At 36.6% G+C, this 18,983-nt stretch overlaps 1 protein-coding gene across 1 annotated transcript in view; it reads right to left on the reverse strand.

Annotated features, from left to right (window-relative positions):
- Window positions 1–18,983, reverse strand: part of LOC102475543 (A disintegrin and metalloproteinase with thrombospondin motifs 6) — a 262,234-nt gene that overhangs the window by 30,902 nt on the left and 212,349 nt on the right. The window contains exons 13-15 of the mRNA XM_027769061.1: window positions 18,231–18,376; window positions 16,115–16,178; window positions 85–187 (exon numbers count right to left, since the gene is read on the reverse strand). Coding sequence (XP_027624862.1) covers window positions 85–187; window positions 16,115–16,178; window positions 18,231–18,376 — 313 coding nt within the window. The remainder of the gene's footprint in view (window positions 1–84; window positions 188–16,114; window positions 16,179–18,230; window positions 18,377–18,983) is intronic.

The raw sequence follows: 18,983 nt of genomic DNA on the forward strand, positions 1-18,983 counted from the left end.
TGTGTGTATGTTTACATGTATTTATATACTCTTTTATATACGCAGAGCTCTCAAGCATGAATGCTCTACCAAGTTATACATTACCTCCAGTATAGGGTTTCCAGTTATAATACTTTCCTCGGAAAGGCATATTGTCAAAGTCTGCACATTGTTTCTCTCGAAAATCTCGGGAACCTAAAGGGCATGGCTAAAATAAAATAAAATCATAAATGGTACGATTGTTGGAGAATATTCCATCATATTAGCTCGCTACCTTACTCTTTGGCTATAGTTCTGGCACTTGCTTTACCATTTTATAATCAATATTCAGACTGAAGTGTCTGAATTACCGTCTTGGTTATAGATGAAATAACTGAAGTAACTGAAAACCGAGTGTCAGTTAGTTTGTATATTAACTTTACACTTGGACACATGTCATAGCCCACTTTGTAATCAAGCCATTAGGTATCGCCTTATAGACACACATAAAAAGCGAGGTGAAGAAACTAAAACACAAAGTCCTTTCTGGTAACAGTATTTGAGGTCCAGTTGCCATAGTTATTCCCAGATCTTTATTTTAAGGAATTAAAAAAGGCACATTTGTAACATGAAATTCAGCACTATTAATTGTGGTTTGGAACCCTACTACTATAACTGTTTACTGTCTAGCCCTGACAAAAACCATATTTTAAATTGGAATGAACTGGGCAAAAATGCTGAGTTTGAAGTCTAACACCTCCAGATTTAAGGAATTTGGATTTGTTAAGATGTATATTTAATCTATTAACATCACAAAACATATAATACTAAATTGATTTAAAACGTGTACATGTGTTTGAGAGGTGGGGAAGAATGGTGAGAAGGTGAAGAGAGGATAAATTGTTTTTAAAAGGTTGAAATTTATCATCTTTTTTTTTAAGAGAAAAATCTTGCTAATCTAGTTGGGTCTATATTCCAAATGCCACAGGGTCATCCTAAACTCATCTGTAAATTCACAAAGAATTAAATGTATTATATCTCATAATGTTTGAGCAATATGACTTAATTTGAATTATCTACTAAGAGTTCTATAGTGGCAGCAGTTAAACACCAAAGTTACTGAGTTAGAAACAATGAGAAAACTGTCCCCTTAAATATGGAAGTACACACTACGTCGTTAGATGCAATTCTTAGGTGAATAAATAAGAAGTATGTTATAGGCATTTTACTGCTCTGTCTTGGATGTTGACGATTGCTTTGTTCAGTTTTCTGAGGTCCCAGTACACTGTAAAGGGTCCCTTTGAAGCATGAGAGGTCATAATAGACCACAATGTGCAAATATTTGCATGGTCATCATTACTTCTATGCACTGTAATTCAAATTTTTACCATATCAAATCCAAAACCTCAGATTCTAAGAATAGTGAAAGCAAGTCTACACTGTTATCAGTCTTGCATTTTAAAATATTTTCAGCACATTAAAATATAATAATTCAATGCCAAGCCTTATGATTCTTCTTGTCAAATTACCCTTTTGCCTGTGTTCTTAAAAAAGAAATAAACTATTTATCATAGGCTACATAGTCTATCAAGCTAGAAAGACATGCTTCCAAGGTCTTTAGTTTTACATGCTGCTAATCTTTGTATCTTTGGAATGCTTTCTTCTTCTAGCTCTTTGCAGGGCATCCCACATAAGGACTAAAGTTGTCAGTGGCTCTGCCACACAGCAAGATTACTTTTCAAACAAAGTACCACCAAAAAAATACAAGCAATTTAAACTCTAGCTACAAAATTTCACATAATATTTAAAGTATGTGTAAGGCACCAATCACTTAAAAGTTCACCGAAGCATGGCCTTCAATCTAGTGAGAGAAACCAGAGCAAATGGAAAAAGTAGTTCAGGTAATATATACAGTGTATGAGAGCATGTTATAGGGTGTCTACAGGTGCTGTAGATAGGTGAAAGATCAGCATGTCACGTGACTAGTTAGGAAAATAGTGGTCGAGAAAGAAAATTTTGAGCACATTCTAAAGAATGAAAGGAATTGAGCTAGTAAAAAAGAAAAAGGACTTGGGAGGAGTGGAGGATTATTAAGAATGAAGCTAAGTAAAGCCACGGGGACAAGAAAGAAAAGGCCATATGTTCAGAATGATTGGGAAAAAAAGGCCATCCTAGCTGAAAGTGAAAAACTGTATAGAAGCATAAGAGGAAATGACATTTCAAATTAATCACTGGTACATTATAAAGACCAGAACTAACAACTAAGTCATCATGAGGGCAATTCATTTAAAAGCACACAAAACAAAAATGCTATTTTTTTTTAGTATTTTCTAGTGATTCTCCTAAATAGAAGTAAAGTGTACAATAGAAGGATAGTACTGTTTAATGAAGCACTCAGATAACATTTCGTAAAATTTCTAATCTACTCTTTTCCTATGATAACCACTCTCAAGGTCAGCATAATAAAATATGAACAATAATAACGGGAGTTAGTAGTTACTAAGTACCTACTCTGTGGTACACTAGTCACAGATCTTTCGATGTATTATCTTTTCAATTCCTCTTAATACTCTAGATAAGGTAGATATGATAAATCCCGTTTTGCAACAAAGTAAACTGGAGTACAGAAACGATGCTCAGTAATAGTTTCAGGATACAAGGGTATCTCTGTCACCCAAGTGGGAGCCTCCTCTGGACACTCTCTAAAGGCTACAACAATACCATTAGTTTTTTTGTTCTTCAAAAGAAAAAAATAGTTTTCTTTCCCTTTTTCAAAAGAATTATTTAATTTTATTTATTATTATTGTTACTTTTAAATTTTGCTGTAAGGTATGTGTACTCACCAGAGAGAGACAGACAGGAAGAGAAAAAAGAAAGCAAGCTGCCAGGTTCAGGATTAGAACTGCAGTTGGCCTTGTAGGAGTCCAGCACCCTAACCACCATGTGACCTGCTAGTTCCAACAGCATATATGGTTTTAATTCTGTTAAATGTAGAAAACCTATGCCAATTGCCATGTCATGCACCTGCAGTCCCAAGGGGTAGGAGCTTGAGGCAGGATAATCTTAAGTGAGCACAGCCTAGGCAATACAGTAAGACAGTCTTTTAAAAAAATTTATTTCTGGGGCCAGCAGGTGGCATAGTGCTTAAGGCACTGGACTCCCACATGGTTGGCCATGGTTTGAATTCCAAATCTGAAGGTGTAAAAATCATTCTGGACACATTTTGCATGCCCAAAATCCTTAGAGGAGAATGGAGGAAAAGGTATTGCTGTATGGTCATCCCCATGGAGGCGGGGGTGGGAGGTGATGTGTGATTTCTCACTTTCCCTCTTGTCTCTCTCTCTGGCAAGCACAGGTACCTTATGGCAAAAACCTAAAACAAATTAAAAAAAGAATAAATTTTTTTTTTTTTTAGAAAGCACAATAACCTAATAGGAATAATGAGTTCTAGACCTACTCAGCTGCAAGTTTCTTCTCTTTCCCAAGCTACTTTTTTCTCCTTTGTAAAATGAGAGAACTAAAAGTGAGAGTTTGGGAGTAAGTCAGATCTGAATTCAACTCTAACTAGGTCATTTGTTAATTCATGGTCTTGAGCAATTCACTTAATTGACCAAGCCTCATCAATAAACTGGAGATAATATGGGTATTTACTTCCTAGGTAAGGATTCATATGGATTGTTAAGCTCTTATACCTGGTATATCGTAGCACTTAACAATTCATAGCAGCTGTACTGGTCTTGGGTCTAGGCGTCCTTAGGATCATCCCTAACCCATCTGCTCTGCACTGTATTTTAGGGGAACAAACCTTGTGTGCTCTTTCCTAGGGCTGTGCATCAGTGACTTATGGTTGTGTTCAGGCAATGGAAAGCAGTACTTAGAGAAGTCAGGTCTTTTCCTCATTTCCTCTATGTCTCTGTAGCATCTCACACAGAAGAATGTTTTTTTCCCTATGATTCCAACTTCAGACAGAAGCTCCCTCTTCTCTGCTCTATCACCCTATGGTTTTGGCTTCTATTTAATGATTCTAGACTCTGGGCTTGGGTAAAACTACTTTCTTTCAATAGCTTCTTTGAAGCAATCGTGGCATTGTCCTCTGACACTGATCAATGAGCTTGTCGGCCTTTTCCATTACTCATGTAATCAGTTCCCTCTATTTAGATATTCAGTGTAGTTTATATTACTATTATTAGATCATTATTGACACAATAGTTAACAAAAATACAATACTAGTGATAATGAGGTACCCAGGAAATTGAATAGAGATAAGTTTCCATGTGTTATATTTTGTAGTTTGTTGTGTTCTGTTCTCCTGATTTCAATATTTCCATCAATAACTGTTCTGAATTTGTGTTGATTAGGAATAGGCTCAAAAGGAGTTATAAATACTGGGTCAAAAGAATGAGAGTCATTAAGGAAAATAACAATTCCTTAAGCAAAATTATACAAATACATTTTTGTTTTGTTTAGGAATAGTGATCAGTTTAAGGAGTAATGCTTTTTAAATTATTTAAGGATAATAAATGCTAATACTAGGTAGAAACTAAACAGAAAACAGTAAAAATAAGCAGATCTTTTATGTGAACTAGACAGATTTTCAGCCTCTTAGTGCTAACACTAATAAGCATCCTCTCCTTCTAAAAACCAGCCTCCAGGGTCCCCCATAAATCCAGTGAGCAGAGCTGGTCTCATCATCTTTAGGTCTTGTATTTTCAAAGAAATAAACATTGGTAATATTAGCATCTTTATCACCTCCCCCCACAGACCTGTGTAGACTAACACATTCATTCTATAAATTATCTTGTGTTTCCAATTATCCTGATAGTTTAAAAACATCTTTTTTTGTCTAAACTTAATACTTTTTATTAGGAAGTAATAATAGAGGCATGAAAGTTACTCTATTAAGAAATCTTAGCTTCTGCTCATAGCTTTGCAGTAACATTTCTATTACTGGGGTTCTAATTCTGGTTTTTGTCCCCAAGGATAGAATGACCTTGGCAAGCCACCAAATCCTATTGTGCCTTCTTTCACTTGCAAAGTACAAGTGCCCTTACCTTCCAAAGAAATATGCCTCACAATGTTCTGCAAATGAGAATAATTCTGAATATACTGTTGTATGTCTTATGGATAATAAAGACTGAGCAGCAGGCCGAAAATGAAACCGCCTTTCCCCCTTCCCTCTCCTCTGTCTAAGAAAGGCAGGCAGGCTAGAAAGATACCAGGATTTCTATGGCCTATGGGAAAATTGAAAAAGGAGTAAAATTGGCATTTGGTTCTACTTTCTTTCTCTACTTCCCACGCCCCCATCTTCTCTTTCTTCTTCCTTTCTACATCTACATCAAATGTACTTGCTGTTTGTGAAAGAAAGCAGTTCAGAGCAGTCTGTGGAATTGAAGGTCCATTTAAATTTTAAAGGCATGAGTAAACATGAGCCTGAGTCAGGTCCCACACCCAACAAGGTTATTGACCAAAAGGCACCGTTTTAGCTTACAGTAATCAAACTGATGCTGTAAAAGGATTACAGATTTACAAGTGACCCCCCTACCATTTCTTCATACCATTTCTTCATATTCTTGAGTTCATGATGTCAAAAACAAGGTATAGCCAATCAGTTGCCTGCATTCTTTTAAATGGATCAATGTAAACTCTTGACAAACGACTTGTAACCTTCCCTCCTCTTGACCTCTTTTTTTGTAACATAGCTTTCTTTTGTTGTTGTTGTTGGGTGTTTTGTTTTGTTTTGTTTTGTTTTGTTTTGTTTTCTGATGAGCACACTTCTGGAAAGCCAGAGTCCATTCTTCTGGGAAATTTGTCCAAAGGCCTGGCTCAAATAAACTACTTTTATTTCATGTGTTAGGTCTCGGCGTTCTTTTTATGTAGACAGATCCATCCCTATTACACCAGACCAGTCTTCAAAACTCCTAAAATTTAATTTTCTTCGTCCTCTCCAGGAAAGCAGCATATTCTTAGTAGATAATATACTTCTGGTTGAGGCTGTTTGGAAAGCCAAGCCCTGCTCTGCTAGGCAAGCCATGCACTTCACAAGAGACTGTAGAGCAGGGACACATTTTCATTTGTTCACCCAGACAGGTATCTTTTTAAAATTACACAAAGGTATCACATGGCTAACAAAGGCCTTGCTTCTGCACCCTCTTCTACAATTGCAAACAAAATCCCTGAGTTCCTGGCTATCAGATACTATCTGGCTGTCTAATTAAAGTAATTTACATTAGAGCATTTCCAAAGTTAAATTTAGTGGTCGATAAATGCCGTGAATCATCTCAGTCCCAACTTTCATTCAACTTTCTCACAGTTTTTGTCCCCCACATAGTTTCTGATTTTTTTTTTTTTCAGTTTCACTGTACATTTACTTTTTTTGGAGAGATTTTTGCAATAGGGCACATGCACTTGCCAGAGGGCGTGTGCGCTCACCAGTGAAACAGAGAGAGACAGAGAGGAGAAAGTGAAAACTCACCCCCCCACAGGGGGATGGCCACACCACAATCCCTTCTCGTCCATTCTCCTCTTGGGATCTTGGGCATGCACACACACATGCCCAGCATGAGTTTCAAGTCACCAGGTCTGGGATTCAAACTGCAGTCCACTGCATGGGAGTTCAGTAATGTAATTATTGCATAATCTGCTGGTCCCCCATAAATAATTCTTAAAAAAAAATTTTTTTAATTAAAGTTACTTCTATATGCCTTTTATAGCAAAGAATTTATTGATGAAGAGAAGAGGATAGAGAAAGGTAGCAAGAGAACAAATAGAGAGGCATGACATTAGTGGGACACAGATATGGCTTGTTACCTGTTGATGACGACATGTATAGTATTATCAACTGGATGGGTCTGAGAAGTATTTAATGATGGGTAAAGTTTTTTTTACAAACAAAATGAGAAATAGTTGACTATTTATTGACTGGTTAAAAAAATAATTGGAATAATAATAATAATGAACGGAAAAAACAATGAAAAGATATTGAATGATGAAGTGGGGATTTTAATGTCTCGGTATTAACTGACATGCATGGCATTCCCTTTTGAAAAAGCAATGTAATACACTGTAAAGGTATATGCAATTCAATGTAATATAAACAAGATTATGATGATAATAAATAATAAATAAATAAAAAGAATTTATTGAATAATTAAATGTCGCCTATGCATAGCATCTTTCTCCCCTAAGCCTAAACATATGTTAAGAAACAAACTTCCCTTCTAATTTTTGTAAAGTCTCTTTTAAAAATAAAATAAACAGGGGGCTGGCAGGTAGTGAGGCAGTTAAAGATGCTGATTCCAAGATGGTTGATTATGATTCGAATTCCAAACCTGGTGGCTTGCTTTCTCGCTTTCCCTTTCTCTCTCTCTCTCTGTTTGGTCAAATTTATAAATAATAATAACAAATGGAATAAAATATAATAAATATTTCTAAAAAAAAGAATGAAATGAACAAATAAACTCTATTCTGCACTTAAAAACTAGTCCTTCTCAAAACATAATACTGTAAACACTGTAAAATTCACATTAACCTAAGAAAGATTACTGATACTGCTTTTTATTTTTACCATCTAGATTAAGAATATTTAAGAATAAAGTGGATGACACATACTTGTCTTCTAATTATAATTCGGGACATGGTTATCAACGCTGTTAATGGATCAGCTGTGTGCCTTGTCATCACTTACCCCACACCTCTCCCTGGGGGGGCAAGTCAGAAGTTTCAGAATGTTCTCAGTTACCTGGTTCTGCTGTGGGGTAATGTTAGACTGGAAGTAAGACAATGCCGAAGGTGACCAAACTCTTGCACAGAAGTTTACTTTGCCATACCCTCCTCCCAAAAGCTCCATTTGTTATAAAACTGCTAGATCAGTAATCAGAAATTCTGTGCCTTACTGGACCCCTTCTATGATTACTAGACTGCTGCTGTGTTTTGGGCTCTTCATTTTATTATTTTTTTAATTAAAATTATTTGTGTGTGTGTGAGAGTGTACATACACACATGTAAGAAAGAGAAAGGGAGACAAAGGAGCACCCTCCATAGAGTCTATTCCCTTCCTCTGGTCTTCCAGTACTTTGAATCCTGGCCATTTATACACATTAGAGGGTTTCAGGCTGACAAAGCCGGGGTTTTGAAGTAAGGTCGCCACGTGGGATCCAGCTTCTCCCGAGCAGCACATTAGCCCTGTGTCAGGGAGTCGGCTCCTAGTTTCTTCATTTTAAAAATACTTTAGGGATCACCAGATGGCAAAGTGGTTACGTTGCTGGACTCCCACGTAGTCAACCACGGTTAGAGTCTTGGACCTGGCAGCCTGAAACTCATGCCGGGTGCATGTGCATGCTTGCCCAAAATCCCAAGGGGGATAATGGAGAAGGGATTATAGTTTGGCCATCCCTGCCAGGGTGATTTCTCACTTTCTGCCTCCCTGTCTCTCTGGTGAGCACACGCGCTCTATAGCAAAAATCTCTCTCTAAAAAAAAAAAAAACTTTAAAAAATATTTCTCCTTCCTCATGATAAAAGTGATTTAAAGTGATCTAATGAAGAAGTTATATATTAAAATGCATTGTAATCTACAAAAAACAAATGTATATAACAGCTACATTGTATTCAGTACTGATTAAGTGTTGGGAATTATATTAGATGTTATACATACATTACTTTAAATTCTCAAGCAATCTTGTAAGTCTGATATAATTATATACTGTTAGATTGTCAGAGAAGTCATGACCTATTTTTCATTTTTTCTGTTCAAAAAATGACTTTTCTGACAACCCAGTATACAAAAGTCAACTGAAATTATGTAAGATTAGGTGACTTGCCAAGGTTATTATGAATCTCAGAACTGACAGTGCTCGCCCCTTTACTCAGGTTGCTAGGAAGCTCACAGCAAAATTTATGATCCACCTTTAGTAAGTGGAAAGACCTGTAATACATATTTAAGGTAACTAATTCTTCTCCAACTTTATATTACTATTCTATTCCTCTGATTTCCTAATGTATTCTATTTTTTTAGATGTGACTCAATGTAGTGCTATAAGCTGTCCACTCTAGTAAGATAGTTATAACTAATAATAATTATAATTATTGTATGTGAAAACACAAGAACTAGGCAGTAATCCAAAGTACCAACTAGTCAATCATAGGAAAGAAAGGACTAGAACTGCTAGGCTGTATGAAAAATTGAAAGGGTACATTGAATGTATAGCAAAGTCCTAAAAGAATTCAAGTAGGATCTATAAAGTGTGCATGCATCGGCTTAATATTTTCTGGATTTTCAGTCTTTCACTGTAACAGGCACTCTGGGCGTAAGTTAGAAAGCACAGAACAAGCCTCAGAGATTCACAAGACTAAATAAAGAGCATGGGTACACCTGCTATTTGACTATCTGATATTACCTCATTCTGTGCACTGATTTTAAATTCTTCCTAGATTTTTAAAATTTATTCTTTGTATTACTTCTATTTAAGTCTCAAGAGAAATTCTTGGATCGTAAATGACCAAACCACAAATGATTATTATTTTCTAGTTCTTGACTGTCAAATTGATTCTAACTAAATGGAAAGTTTTCTTTCAGATCTTATTTACAGGGTCACTAATACAACGTGCCCAGTATTAAATTATGTAAAGCATCCATTAAAGTAGGAGGCTGGTCTGATTAAGAAAAGTTTACTCTTTTGAATCCCTTAAATTATGGTAGCTTACACATAAAGACACCAGGATATGATAGAAAGAGAGAGAGAAAAAGAACATTTAAACCATTACACATTTAGAAAAAGTACCAAGGTTAATTTAAAGGACATAGCAATTCCTACAATGCTATCATAGTAACACTCATTTTTTGGTAACTGGAAAATATTCAATATAAGACAATCATACCCTTCATGGTTTGTCATTAAATCCTCTGTCCTAAAATATAATCTATATAAAAGAAGCTCTTAGGCTAGATTTTGAAAATACAGTCCTTTCTGCTATGACAAAGACAGTCCTGAAAAAGTTTATCCTCAAAATTATTTACCAAAAATAAGAGTTATATGAGAAAACTGGGTTAAAGGAAGACAATTCAGAGATGACAGACTAACAAAAACAGTACCAATTCTGATAAAATACTAGCACAATATTGTAATGACATGGCAAACTCAGAACAAACACTGTTTAATGCAGCCGAATAACAGAATAAGAGTAAATATAGGACTTTGTCTTTTTATTTTTTTCATAAAGTTGAAATGAGTTAATAAGGGAGGGTTGAGGCTGCTGAGTAATAGAGACAAGAAGACAATGCATAAAGAAAGAAACATACAAGACTTCTATGACAGAACATGTGGTCGACCTGAGCAAAACAAATATGGAGCAAGCCATCATTGTGTACAGTTCCATTGTCCTCTGCTGTTCAATTGTGTTAATGTGTTATTGTAATTCAACATCGGCCTCTATATTACTTAGGGGCACAAAATAAGTCAATTATGAGCTAATTTGTGTTGCAAAAACCAAGTTGTTAGCAGAACAGATTATTCTATCATCATAGCTTTTCAAGATTCATGTTGAAAGGATAGAAATTTAAAATATCCCGCCAAACAAATTTACTCCTGAGAAGGGAGAGAACATCTCTCAGTATTAGAAGAGAATATAGTTACAGCAATAGGTCTGGTACCCAGTAAATGCTCAGTGAGTGTTGGCAGCAGCTGTTCTACACCTTCTGAGTGCTACTTCTATTAATGATGGAAATTAAAAGAGGTCCAAGGTAGATACTTGGAATTTATCCAATATCTATTATTCCCTAAAAATTACTTTAGGTGCTCTGATGCATCACTTTTCTTTTTGTACTCCTCTTTCTTGCAGAATTTGACTTCTGGTTACTTCCTTCACTACCTTACAGTTATTTGCTGATTATAAAATGATGTTTAAAACCTTACTCAGTAGGGCCAGCAGATGTCATAGTATTTAAGACACCGGACTCTCACAGGGTCGACTCTAGTTCGAGTCCCAGACCTGGAGGCTTGAAACTCACCCTAGGTCTATGTGTGTGCATGCCCAAAATCCTGAGAGAAGAATGGAGGAGAAGGGACTGCGGCGGGGCTATCCCCACCCCCCGGGGGGGTGGGGTGGATTCCTTTCTATGTCCCTGTCTCTCTGGGGAATGCACATGCCATATAACAAAAATCTCAAATAAAATTTTAAAAAGAAGCCTTATTAAACAATTTTAAAAATTTGTCAAAATAGCTTGTCATTACCACAAATGGAATTCTCTATACATTTATTTTTAAATTAAATTTAATTAATTATTATTTTTGTAAAGAATTATTTATTTATTTTTATTTATTATTGCTATTATTATTTTTAAATTTCCTATAGGGCAAGTGCACTCAGAGAGAGAGAAAGAGAGAGAGAGAGAGAGGGAAAGTGAGAAAGCAAGCTGCCAGTTCAAGACTCGAACTGTGGTCAGCTATGTAGAAATTTAGTTCCTTGACCACGATAGCACCTGCTGGCCCAAATTTATTATTATTTTTAAATTTTTCTATAAGGCATGTGTGCTCATCAGAGAGAGATGAGAGAGGAAGAGACAGAGAGACAGAGAGACAAAGAGAGAAAGTGAGAAAGTAAGCCACCAGATCTGGGACTTGAACCATTGTTGGCTATGTGAGAGTTCAGCAGCTTAACTACCATGCCACCTGCTGTCCTCTCCACATTTATTTTTTAAATTAACTAAGATTTGTTTTTGAGAATTCTATGTGTAATATTGGGTTGTCAGAAAAGTTATAACACATTTTTGCCTAGAAAAAAATACATCATGACTTTACTGACAACCTAATATGTACAATCAATCCTCTTTGTGACAATTAGTCGTCTATTGCATAGTTACACTATCTAGCTCTATTGTATCCAATATGGTTGCCACTAGCCACATGGGACTATTCCATGTTAAGCTAATTAAACTTAAAAATTCTGTTCTTCGGATGCACTAGCCATGACTCTTCTGACAGCCCGACAGATTCCATGAAAGCAGGTCCTAGCTTACACAGATTATGTTCAGAGAACTTCATTTAACTTGAGTAGCAGAAAATAAGTTTCAGTATGTAACTCAATTGCCTCAACTTCTGAACTAGTTAGGGCTCATATTAATGGAGAAAAAAAGATCATTAATTATTTGTGTATCCATGATGTAATTATGTTAACTTAACTCCTTATAACTTGCTAAAAGCTGAAACAAAAGACAAAGATAGTATTAGAAATGTCAACCTGCCCATAGCAGCTTCTACAATTTGAGTATCTAACATACAGATAATAAATAAAATGCAACAACTCTGAGGTTTCTGGCTCTTCTTTTTTCTTTCTCCCTTATCATACATGCATTGTACACCCCTACCATTACATAATAATGTAAATACTGAGGAATTGAGAGGTAGGTTTGACTCTCGTCCGCCTACCTAACAGTTCAATAAATAGTAGATATTCAATTCTTTTATCCTCATATAAAACCTCTACTCCTTTGATGTTCCTGTCATCCTTCCAATCACTATCTGACTTACACTCTATAGCTCAATAAATGAGGATCATTTCTCACGTTTATTAGGATGTTTGAAATGTGGCTCACAGTCTCACTCTGTATAACAAGGTCTAACTGATATTATCCTGAGTGATTCAACATCCACATGGAAGACCCTCCAAACTCACTAGCTTTGAAGTTCTTTGAACTCCTTCACCTCTGTTCAAAGTTAGGCATACACTCTCAAGGCCACAGTCTAGATTTGTCATTTTTGTCAACATTCTCACTTGTCATATCTTAAATTCAAGTACATTCCATTCTCTGATCTCCTCACCTGATTTTTTTCTTACTACATTGGTTCTTTGATTTTTATGGCTTTTTGAAGTTAGGTCCTTAATGTTCTCCTTTTTTAGGCCTCTTTAGACTCTGTTGTCACTCCTAGTGTAGAGCCCATGGCTTGGCACTTAATCATTCTCACCAATATCCTAAAACTCATCTAGATGAGTTTACTGTTGTGTTGTAATCTAGACTTTCTTCAACCAGTCCTCATCTAAAGGATGAATTGAGGCTCTTTCAAAGGCTTCTTAATGTCTCAAGATAAAGATCATACTTTTTAACCTCTAGGCGTTGCTCTTAACTTTCCTTCAGCCTAGAATGCTCTGATTGTTACATTTTTCTTCTTTTCAGCCCAGCTCCAATTTGCTCTACAGGTCCTTTAGCACCCAATGGGAAAAAAAAAAAATCTCTACATTCCTAATTAAGCTAGTCTAATATACTAACAGGCATTCAGTTACTTTTTGAAATGAATGTATAAATAAATAATGCCAGTAACATGAGAAGATAGTTGTAATTAAAGCTATGCATACTTACTCTGAGATACAATTAGAATACAATTAAATATCATAAATAAACTACAAGTGCAATAGAAGATATTATAAGAGGAAAAAAGAGCAGGATAGGCAGATTAGGAGTCAAGGGTTGTAGAGACCAGGAAGGGTTGCAAGTGTAAATACAGTATTCAGGCTGAGATAATTGAGATGGTGAGAACTGAATAAAGGTGAAGTGATAAAATTAGACATGGAACATGCAATGCAAAAATTCTAAGGTGGGAACAAGGCTGGCACTTTTGAGGAAGGAGGCCCATGTGGCTAGAACAGTGAATGAAGAAGTAAATAGTAAGAGATGAGTTCAGAGAAGTAATGAAAGCCAAATTATATAGACTGCAGACCTTTGAAAGGACTTTGGGTTTAAGTAAAATGGCTAGCCATTGTAGGGTTTTGAGTAAAGGATAACCTGACTCACTTTGCCTCCTATGTTGAAGACTGTAGGGGGCAAGAGTAGTAACAGAAAATCCTTGTAAGAGGCTATTAAGGTAATTAATTGAAAAACAGTAGTAACTGAGACCAGAGCGGTAGCAGTGGAGGACATGGTCAGATTTATAACATATTTTGAAGGCAAAATCAACAGGATTTCCTGACAGATTGGATATAGACTCTGAGACAGAGACACCAGTCAATAGAGACAAAGACCTTTAGTTTAACCAAATGTAGTTGATATGAGATGGGGAAAACTGCTAAAAGAACACAACTGTGATAATGTTTCGGAGATAACATTTTTTGAGAGGTTTTTGCTATAGGGAGTGTGTGCTCACCAGACAAACAGAGACAGAGAGACAGAAAGCGAGAAATCACCCCCCAGGAGGATGGCCACACCATGTTCCCTTCTCCTCCATTCTCCTCTTGGATCTTAGGCACGCATGCACACACACCCAGCGTGAGTTTTAAGCCACCAGGTCCAGGACTCGAACTGCAGTTGACTACATGGGAGTCCAGTGACATAGCCATTGCGCTAGCTGCTGGTCCCTGGAGATAACATTTAAACATGCTACAAATTAGGTATCTATTAAAAGTCAAATCAAGTAGTAAGATATGGGCCTGGAATCCATGGAAGAAGTTTGAATTGAAGATAAAAATTCAAGGTCAAATGGCATCAAAACAATGAAACAAGAAAATCAGTATTGGTAGAACACAGAACAAGGCCAAGGATTATGGCCTCGGTACTCTCTCTAACATTAGGAGGTCAGAGACAGAAGGAATCAGCAAAGGAGATTGAGGAGTAAGCAGTGATATAAAAGAATGACCAACAGTCTGCAGTGTCCTCGAAGCTTAGTGAAAGTCAAATAAGAAGACTCACAATTGGCTGTTGGATTTAAGCAATATAAAGTCATGTATGACTTGACAAGAGAATTTTAATAGAATGATGAAGGCAAAACCTGACAGGAAAATTTTAGAAAGAATGAGAAGAAAGGACCTGGATTCAATAAAGATAGGCAAGTCTTTTCAGGAATTCTATTTCAAAGGGAAGCAAAGAAATAAGAAATTAACTAGCAAGGTTTTTTGTTTGTTTCTTGCTTGCTTGCTCTTACTTGGGAATGTATGTGTATGGTTCTGGAAAAATCCAGAAGAGAATGTTGGACCAATTGTCTACATATTTATGAAAGCACCAAGAATTTGAGAGGATAGCATTAGAGAGAAAATGAGTGAGGGATCGTGGGTTAATGGTTCAATGACATAAATTAAAAGCTGTAATTTTTACACAGAAGGGAGGTAGAATGATTAGGAAGGAATAATAAGATATTGCGTCGTTGGCAAATCATGATGGATTTTTGCATAGAAAAACATAGAAAATATATCATGACTTGGATTCCAACAACCCAATAGATAAAGATAGACAATCCAGGCCAGCGGGTGGCTTGGTGGTTAAGGCAGCTGGAACCCACATGGACAACTTCATGGTTGAGTCCTGGATCTGATAGCCTGAAAAACACAATGGTCACATGTACATGCATGTCCAAAATCCTGAAAGGAGAGTGGAGAAGAAGGGATTGAAGTGTGACTGCCTTCCCATGAGGGGTGCCTTCTCACTTTCTCTCTCTCTCTTTCGCTCTGCCTCTCTCCAGTGAGCATGTGCATCCTCTGGCAAATTAAAAAACAAACAAACAAACAAAAAACCACACATAGAGTCTACTTTATTCGTTCAAGTACTACGGGTAAAAACAGAAGTACCCAGTCTAGAGACTACCGAAGGAAGGAGCATGATCTTCAGAGGAGAGTCAGCTTCCATTATTTCAAGAGAGTGAAGGAAAGGAAAATTCAGAGAAGTCAAAGATATAAGAGATTCTGTCGATGATGGGCATGGATTTCTGAGAACAAGGAGAGTTTCAGTAGTTGGGCAATGACAGGATATGGAGCAGAGGAGATAATGCAGTCTTACAGGATTGGATGGTAAGAGAAAAGAGACAATGTAGAAGTCAGGAGCTTCTTGCAGTGGCAAGCATAAAAGAACACAAAAGATATATGAGAAAGTCAGTCTTAGTGGATTCAAGACTGGTGTAGCTGTGAGTATTGTGGGGTGAGGCCGTTAAAGGTGTGCATTCTCTTTCAGGAGACCTATTGGGAAAGACAGCCCTTGCTGCTTAGTGCCCGAGCTCCCCTTGACCCCTAGAGATGGAATCAATGGAGCCAAAGCCACTAGGTCCACTCATTATTGACAATTTAAGAACTCATGTGCCCCTCACACACATGGATTTCTAATCAAACAGCTTACACTTTTAAAATTTTCCCTGCTCTAGGGGAAGAGTAAGCTAATTTTTCACAGCAGATTTTGGTTTTACTTACATCTGTGTTACAGGAGCGATACCGTTTCCTTTCCCCAAGGCAGTATTTTCCACCTCCTGAAGGTCTGAAAAAACATTTTGTTGAACATGTGAATATAATATATCTATCTACACAAAGAATACATATATTGTTTGATGAAATCATATTAAAGTTTAAGAAAACACTAAATTTGACATTTTATTAATTAATAAAATAATAATTATGCTGATGATCATTAGCAATAACAAATTTGGTTGTTTAACATAAAAATTAACCAATTTACTATGAGTAATTTTTAAGACTCTTAATAGTCAGGATTTACATCCCAAGAAAATTCAATTAAATCAATGTATTTTCTAATTATCATGGTATTAAGTTCAGTAACAATGAACTAAACATACCACTTATATAATGAAAAGCCACTTAAATCATATTCAACAAACCCAAAATTTGATGCTCTATGTTAACCAAATAAGAAATAGAAAGTTTGGGTTCTTTCCAGATGGGAAACAAGGAGAAGACACTGAATAACTCTCTGGAAATAGTTCAAGGTAAATAATACAGAAATAAATTTCTATCTCATTTCAAATATTACAAAAAAATTTAAAAAATTAAATTAAAAAATCAGATGGCTTTGCATTATATAAATACTTTATACCCAAATTAATGAAAAATGATATTAAATGCTTGATTTACAGAAGTTAACCGTTCAAGTATTTAACTTTAGGGAAAGTTATATCTATCTACTTTTTGGATATACTATTACTGAACGGAAAATGACAACTTCTTTAAAAGAAGTCCAGGTCATTCCTTTAAGTATCTGGGCGTGTTGGTTATCATAGGGTTTTTATATTTTGGTTATTAATTTACAGCAGCCTTCAGGTGAACTGAGGTTAATTATTCTGTACTTGTTTAAAAAAGGTCAAGCCTAAATTATAGTTGTGGCTCAAAGGTATCAATGGAATAATTACAGTTACATTTTGAATACATTTTGAATGCCAGTGAATGCTGACTCTTAGCAAGCGAAAGAAATATTTCAGCTTGAACCAGCGTGAGAGAACGAGGTTGGTCAGACAAAAAACAAGGTAGTGAGGATGCTGGTAGCATGCCTGCTTTACGAATGGGTGACAGGAAGCTCTATAAGCACGAAGGTAATAATAACAGAACAAAAATTTTTAAAAATGTCAAGGTAAAGAGAACAAAAGAATCAAAGAGTGGGGCCCTGAGTTAAAATGAAAACACAAAACAAAAGATAATAAAAATTGATCATCTTTTAACCCAGAGAGGAGGAAAAAGTGTCATCAGTGCATTGCTCTACACCAAATACAAGTCAGGGAGAGGCCCTGAACCTGAGTTTGAGATGAAAAAGGGCAGTTGCATGCTGCAGCTAAGGGCAGTCCAGTCTCGGAAAGGCCAGGAAAGCATGTCTAGAGGATGGTTCACCTGTAAATGGGCATTGGTGGGAGGGAGAAAGACAGAGCTCCCCGAGAATACTGACGGGCTGGCCTCATGCCAGGGGGACTCTGGCTGGAGAAAAGGGTGGTGGGAGAGGCTCAGGCTGACCTGCGTAAAACAGTCGTGGGGAGAAAAGTGGTGGCAGCTCTGGAAGATGATTAATGGGGGCATGTGAATGGAAACTATTTTAACACACGGGCAGTATTCTTTTCATTGTGATTTGTGATGCGAATCAAGGCATTTCAACCCTTGAAGTGCTCTCATTGGTCCTTTTAATACTAATGTAGCAGTAATAATTTTATGTGACATGTGAAAAGACCTTAGGTTTCCTGGGAATAATGGTAATGGAGCTAAGACCAGACCTGGATTCATCCATAATTCAGTAGTTTGGGGAGGAGGAAATCTATCTGATTATTACTAGATTAAAAGTCTGGCTTATCTAGGGCAGATACACAATGCTTTTCTATTTTTTAAATTTTATTTTTAGTTACACAATAAGAGGAAAGGAAGAAAAATAATCTGTTTAACAAAGCTCCTCCACTTTCCTGTGCCTATGGCTTGTTCTGAAGACAAGCGTTTGGCTCACTAGTGAAACGTTTTTACAGATAACATGTGAAACCACAGCTCTGAATCATTTCCAACTGTGTCTTTTTGTTGGCTCCGGCTTACTTTAGCTACTTACGCTGGACTGTCACAGTGTCTTAGGGATGAGGAGACGCCTCCCCCGCAGGTCCTGCTGCACTCTCCCCATAGTGACCAGGGACCCCAGCCCCCATCTATGCTCTGGGGCCAAGTGCCAAAAGGAACACAATCTCCCTGATAACACCACTGCAAGATTTCACAGAAAACACAAAATTAGCTTTTAGGCACGTAGAAGTATCAGAAATACATAAAGGTCAGGTAATGACCAGTTACAGGCATTAGCATTCTACTAGATAACAGACAGTTCTTTAACTCTGTATAGACTGGTGAAAGTGCATGCCGTTTGCAAATTATCTTGTCAGGTCATGATTTCTAAATCTGTAACGTGGACCAGAATTCTAAAAAAACTTGACTTTGCTTCTTCTCTCTCATTTCTCCTCCGCCAGACTTTTGGTGTTTCTCATTATGGAGCTAGCTACAGACCTCGAAGTCTTTTTTAGATATTTCAGTATTTTCTAAAAAGAATTTTCTTTATATTCCACTATTATTAAACTCATGGAATGATAATGCAATATGGAAAGTTCTCCAGTAAGGAATTTTTATGATAGTAATTGCTCTTTCTTAAGAAAAAAAAAAAAAAAAAAGACTGGTTGAGGCTACAATAGTAAAAGAATGTGTTGTGGCATTTCATCTACACAAACATTGCAGACATAATAAAAGTAATGCCAAGACACTAGGGACTTGGTACAAAAAACCCCTTACATACACTGACTAGCCCTGCGTATGGTCGCTG

Source organism: Tupaia chinensis, unplaced genomic scaffold, assembly GCF_000334495.1.
Source record: "Tupaia chinensis unplaced genomic scaffold, TupChi_1.0 Scaffold148350_1, whole genome shotgun sequence".
In the NCBI taxonomy this organism is placed as follows: domain Eukaryota; kingdom Metazoa; phylum Chordata; class Mammalia; order Scandentia; family Tupaiidae; genus Tupaia; species Tupaia belangeri.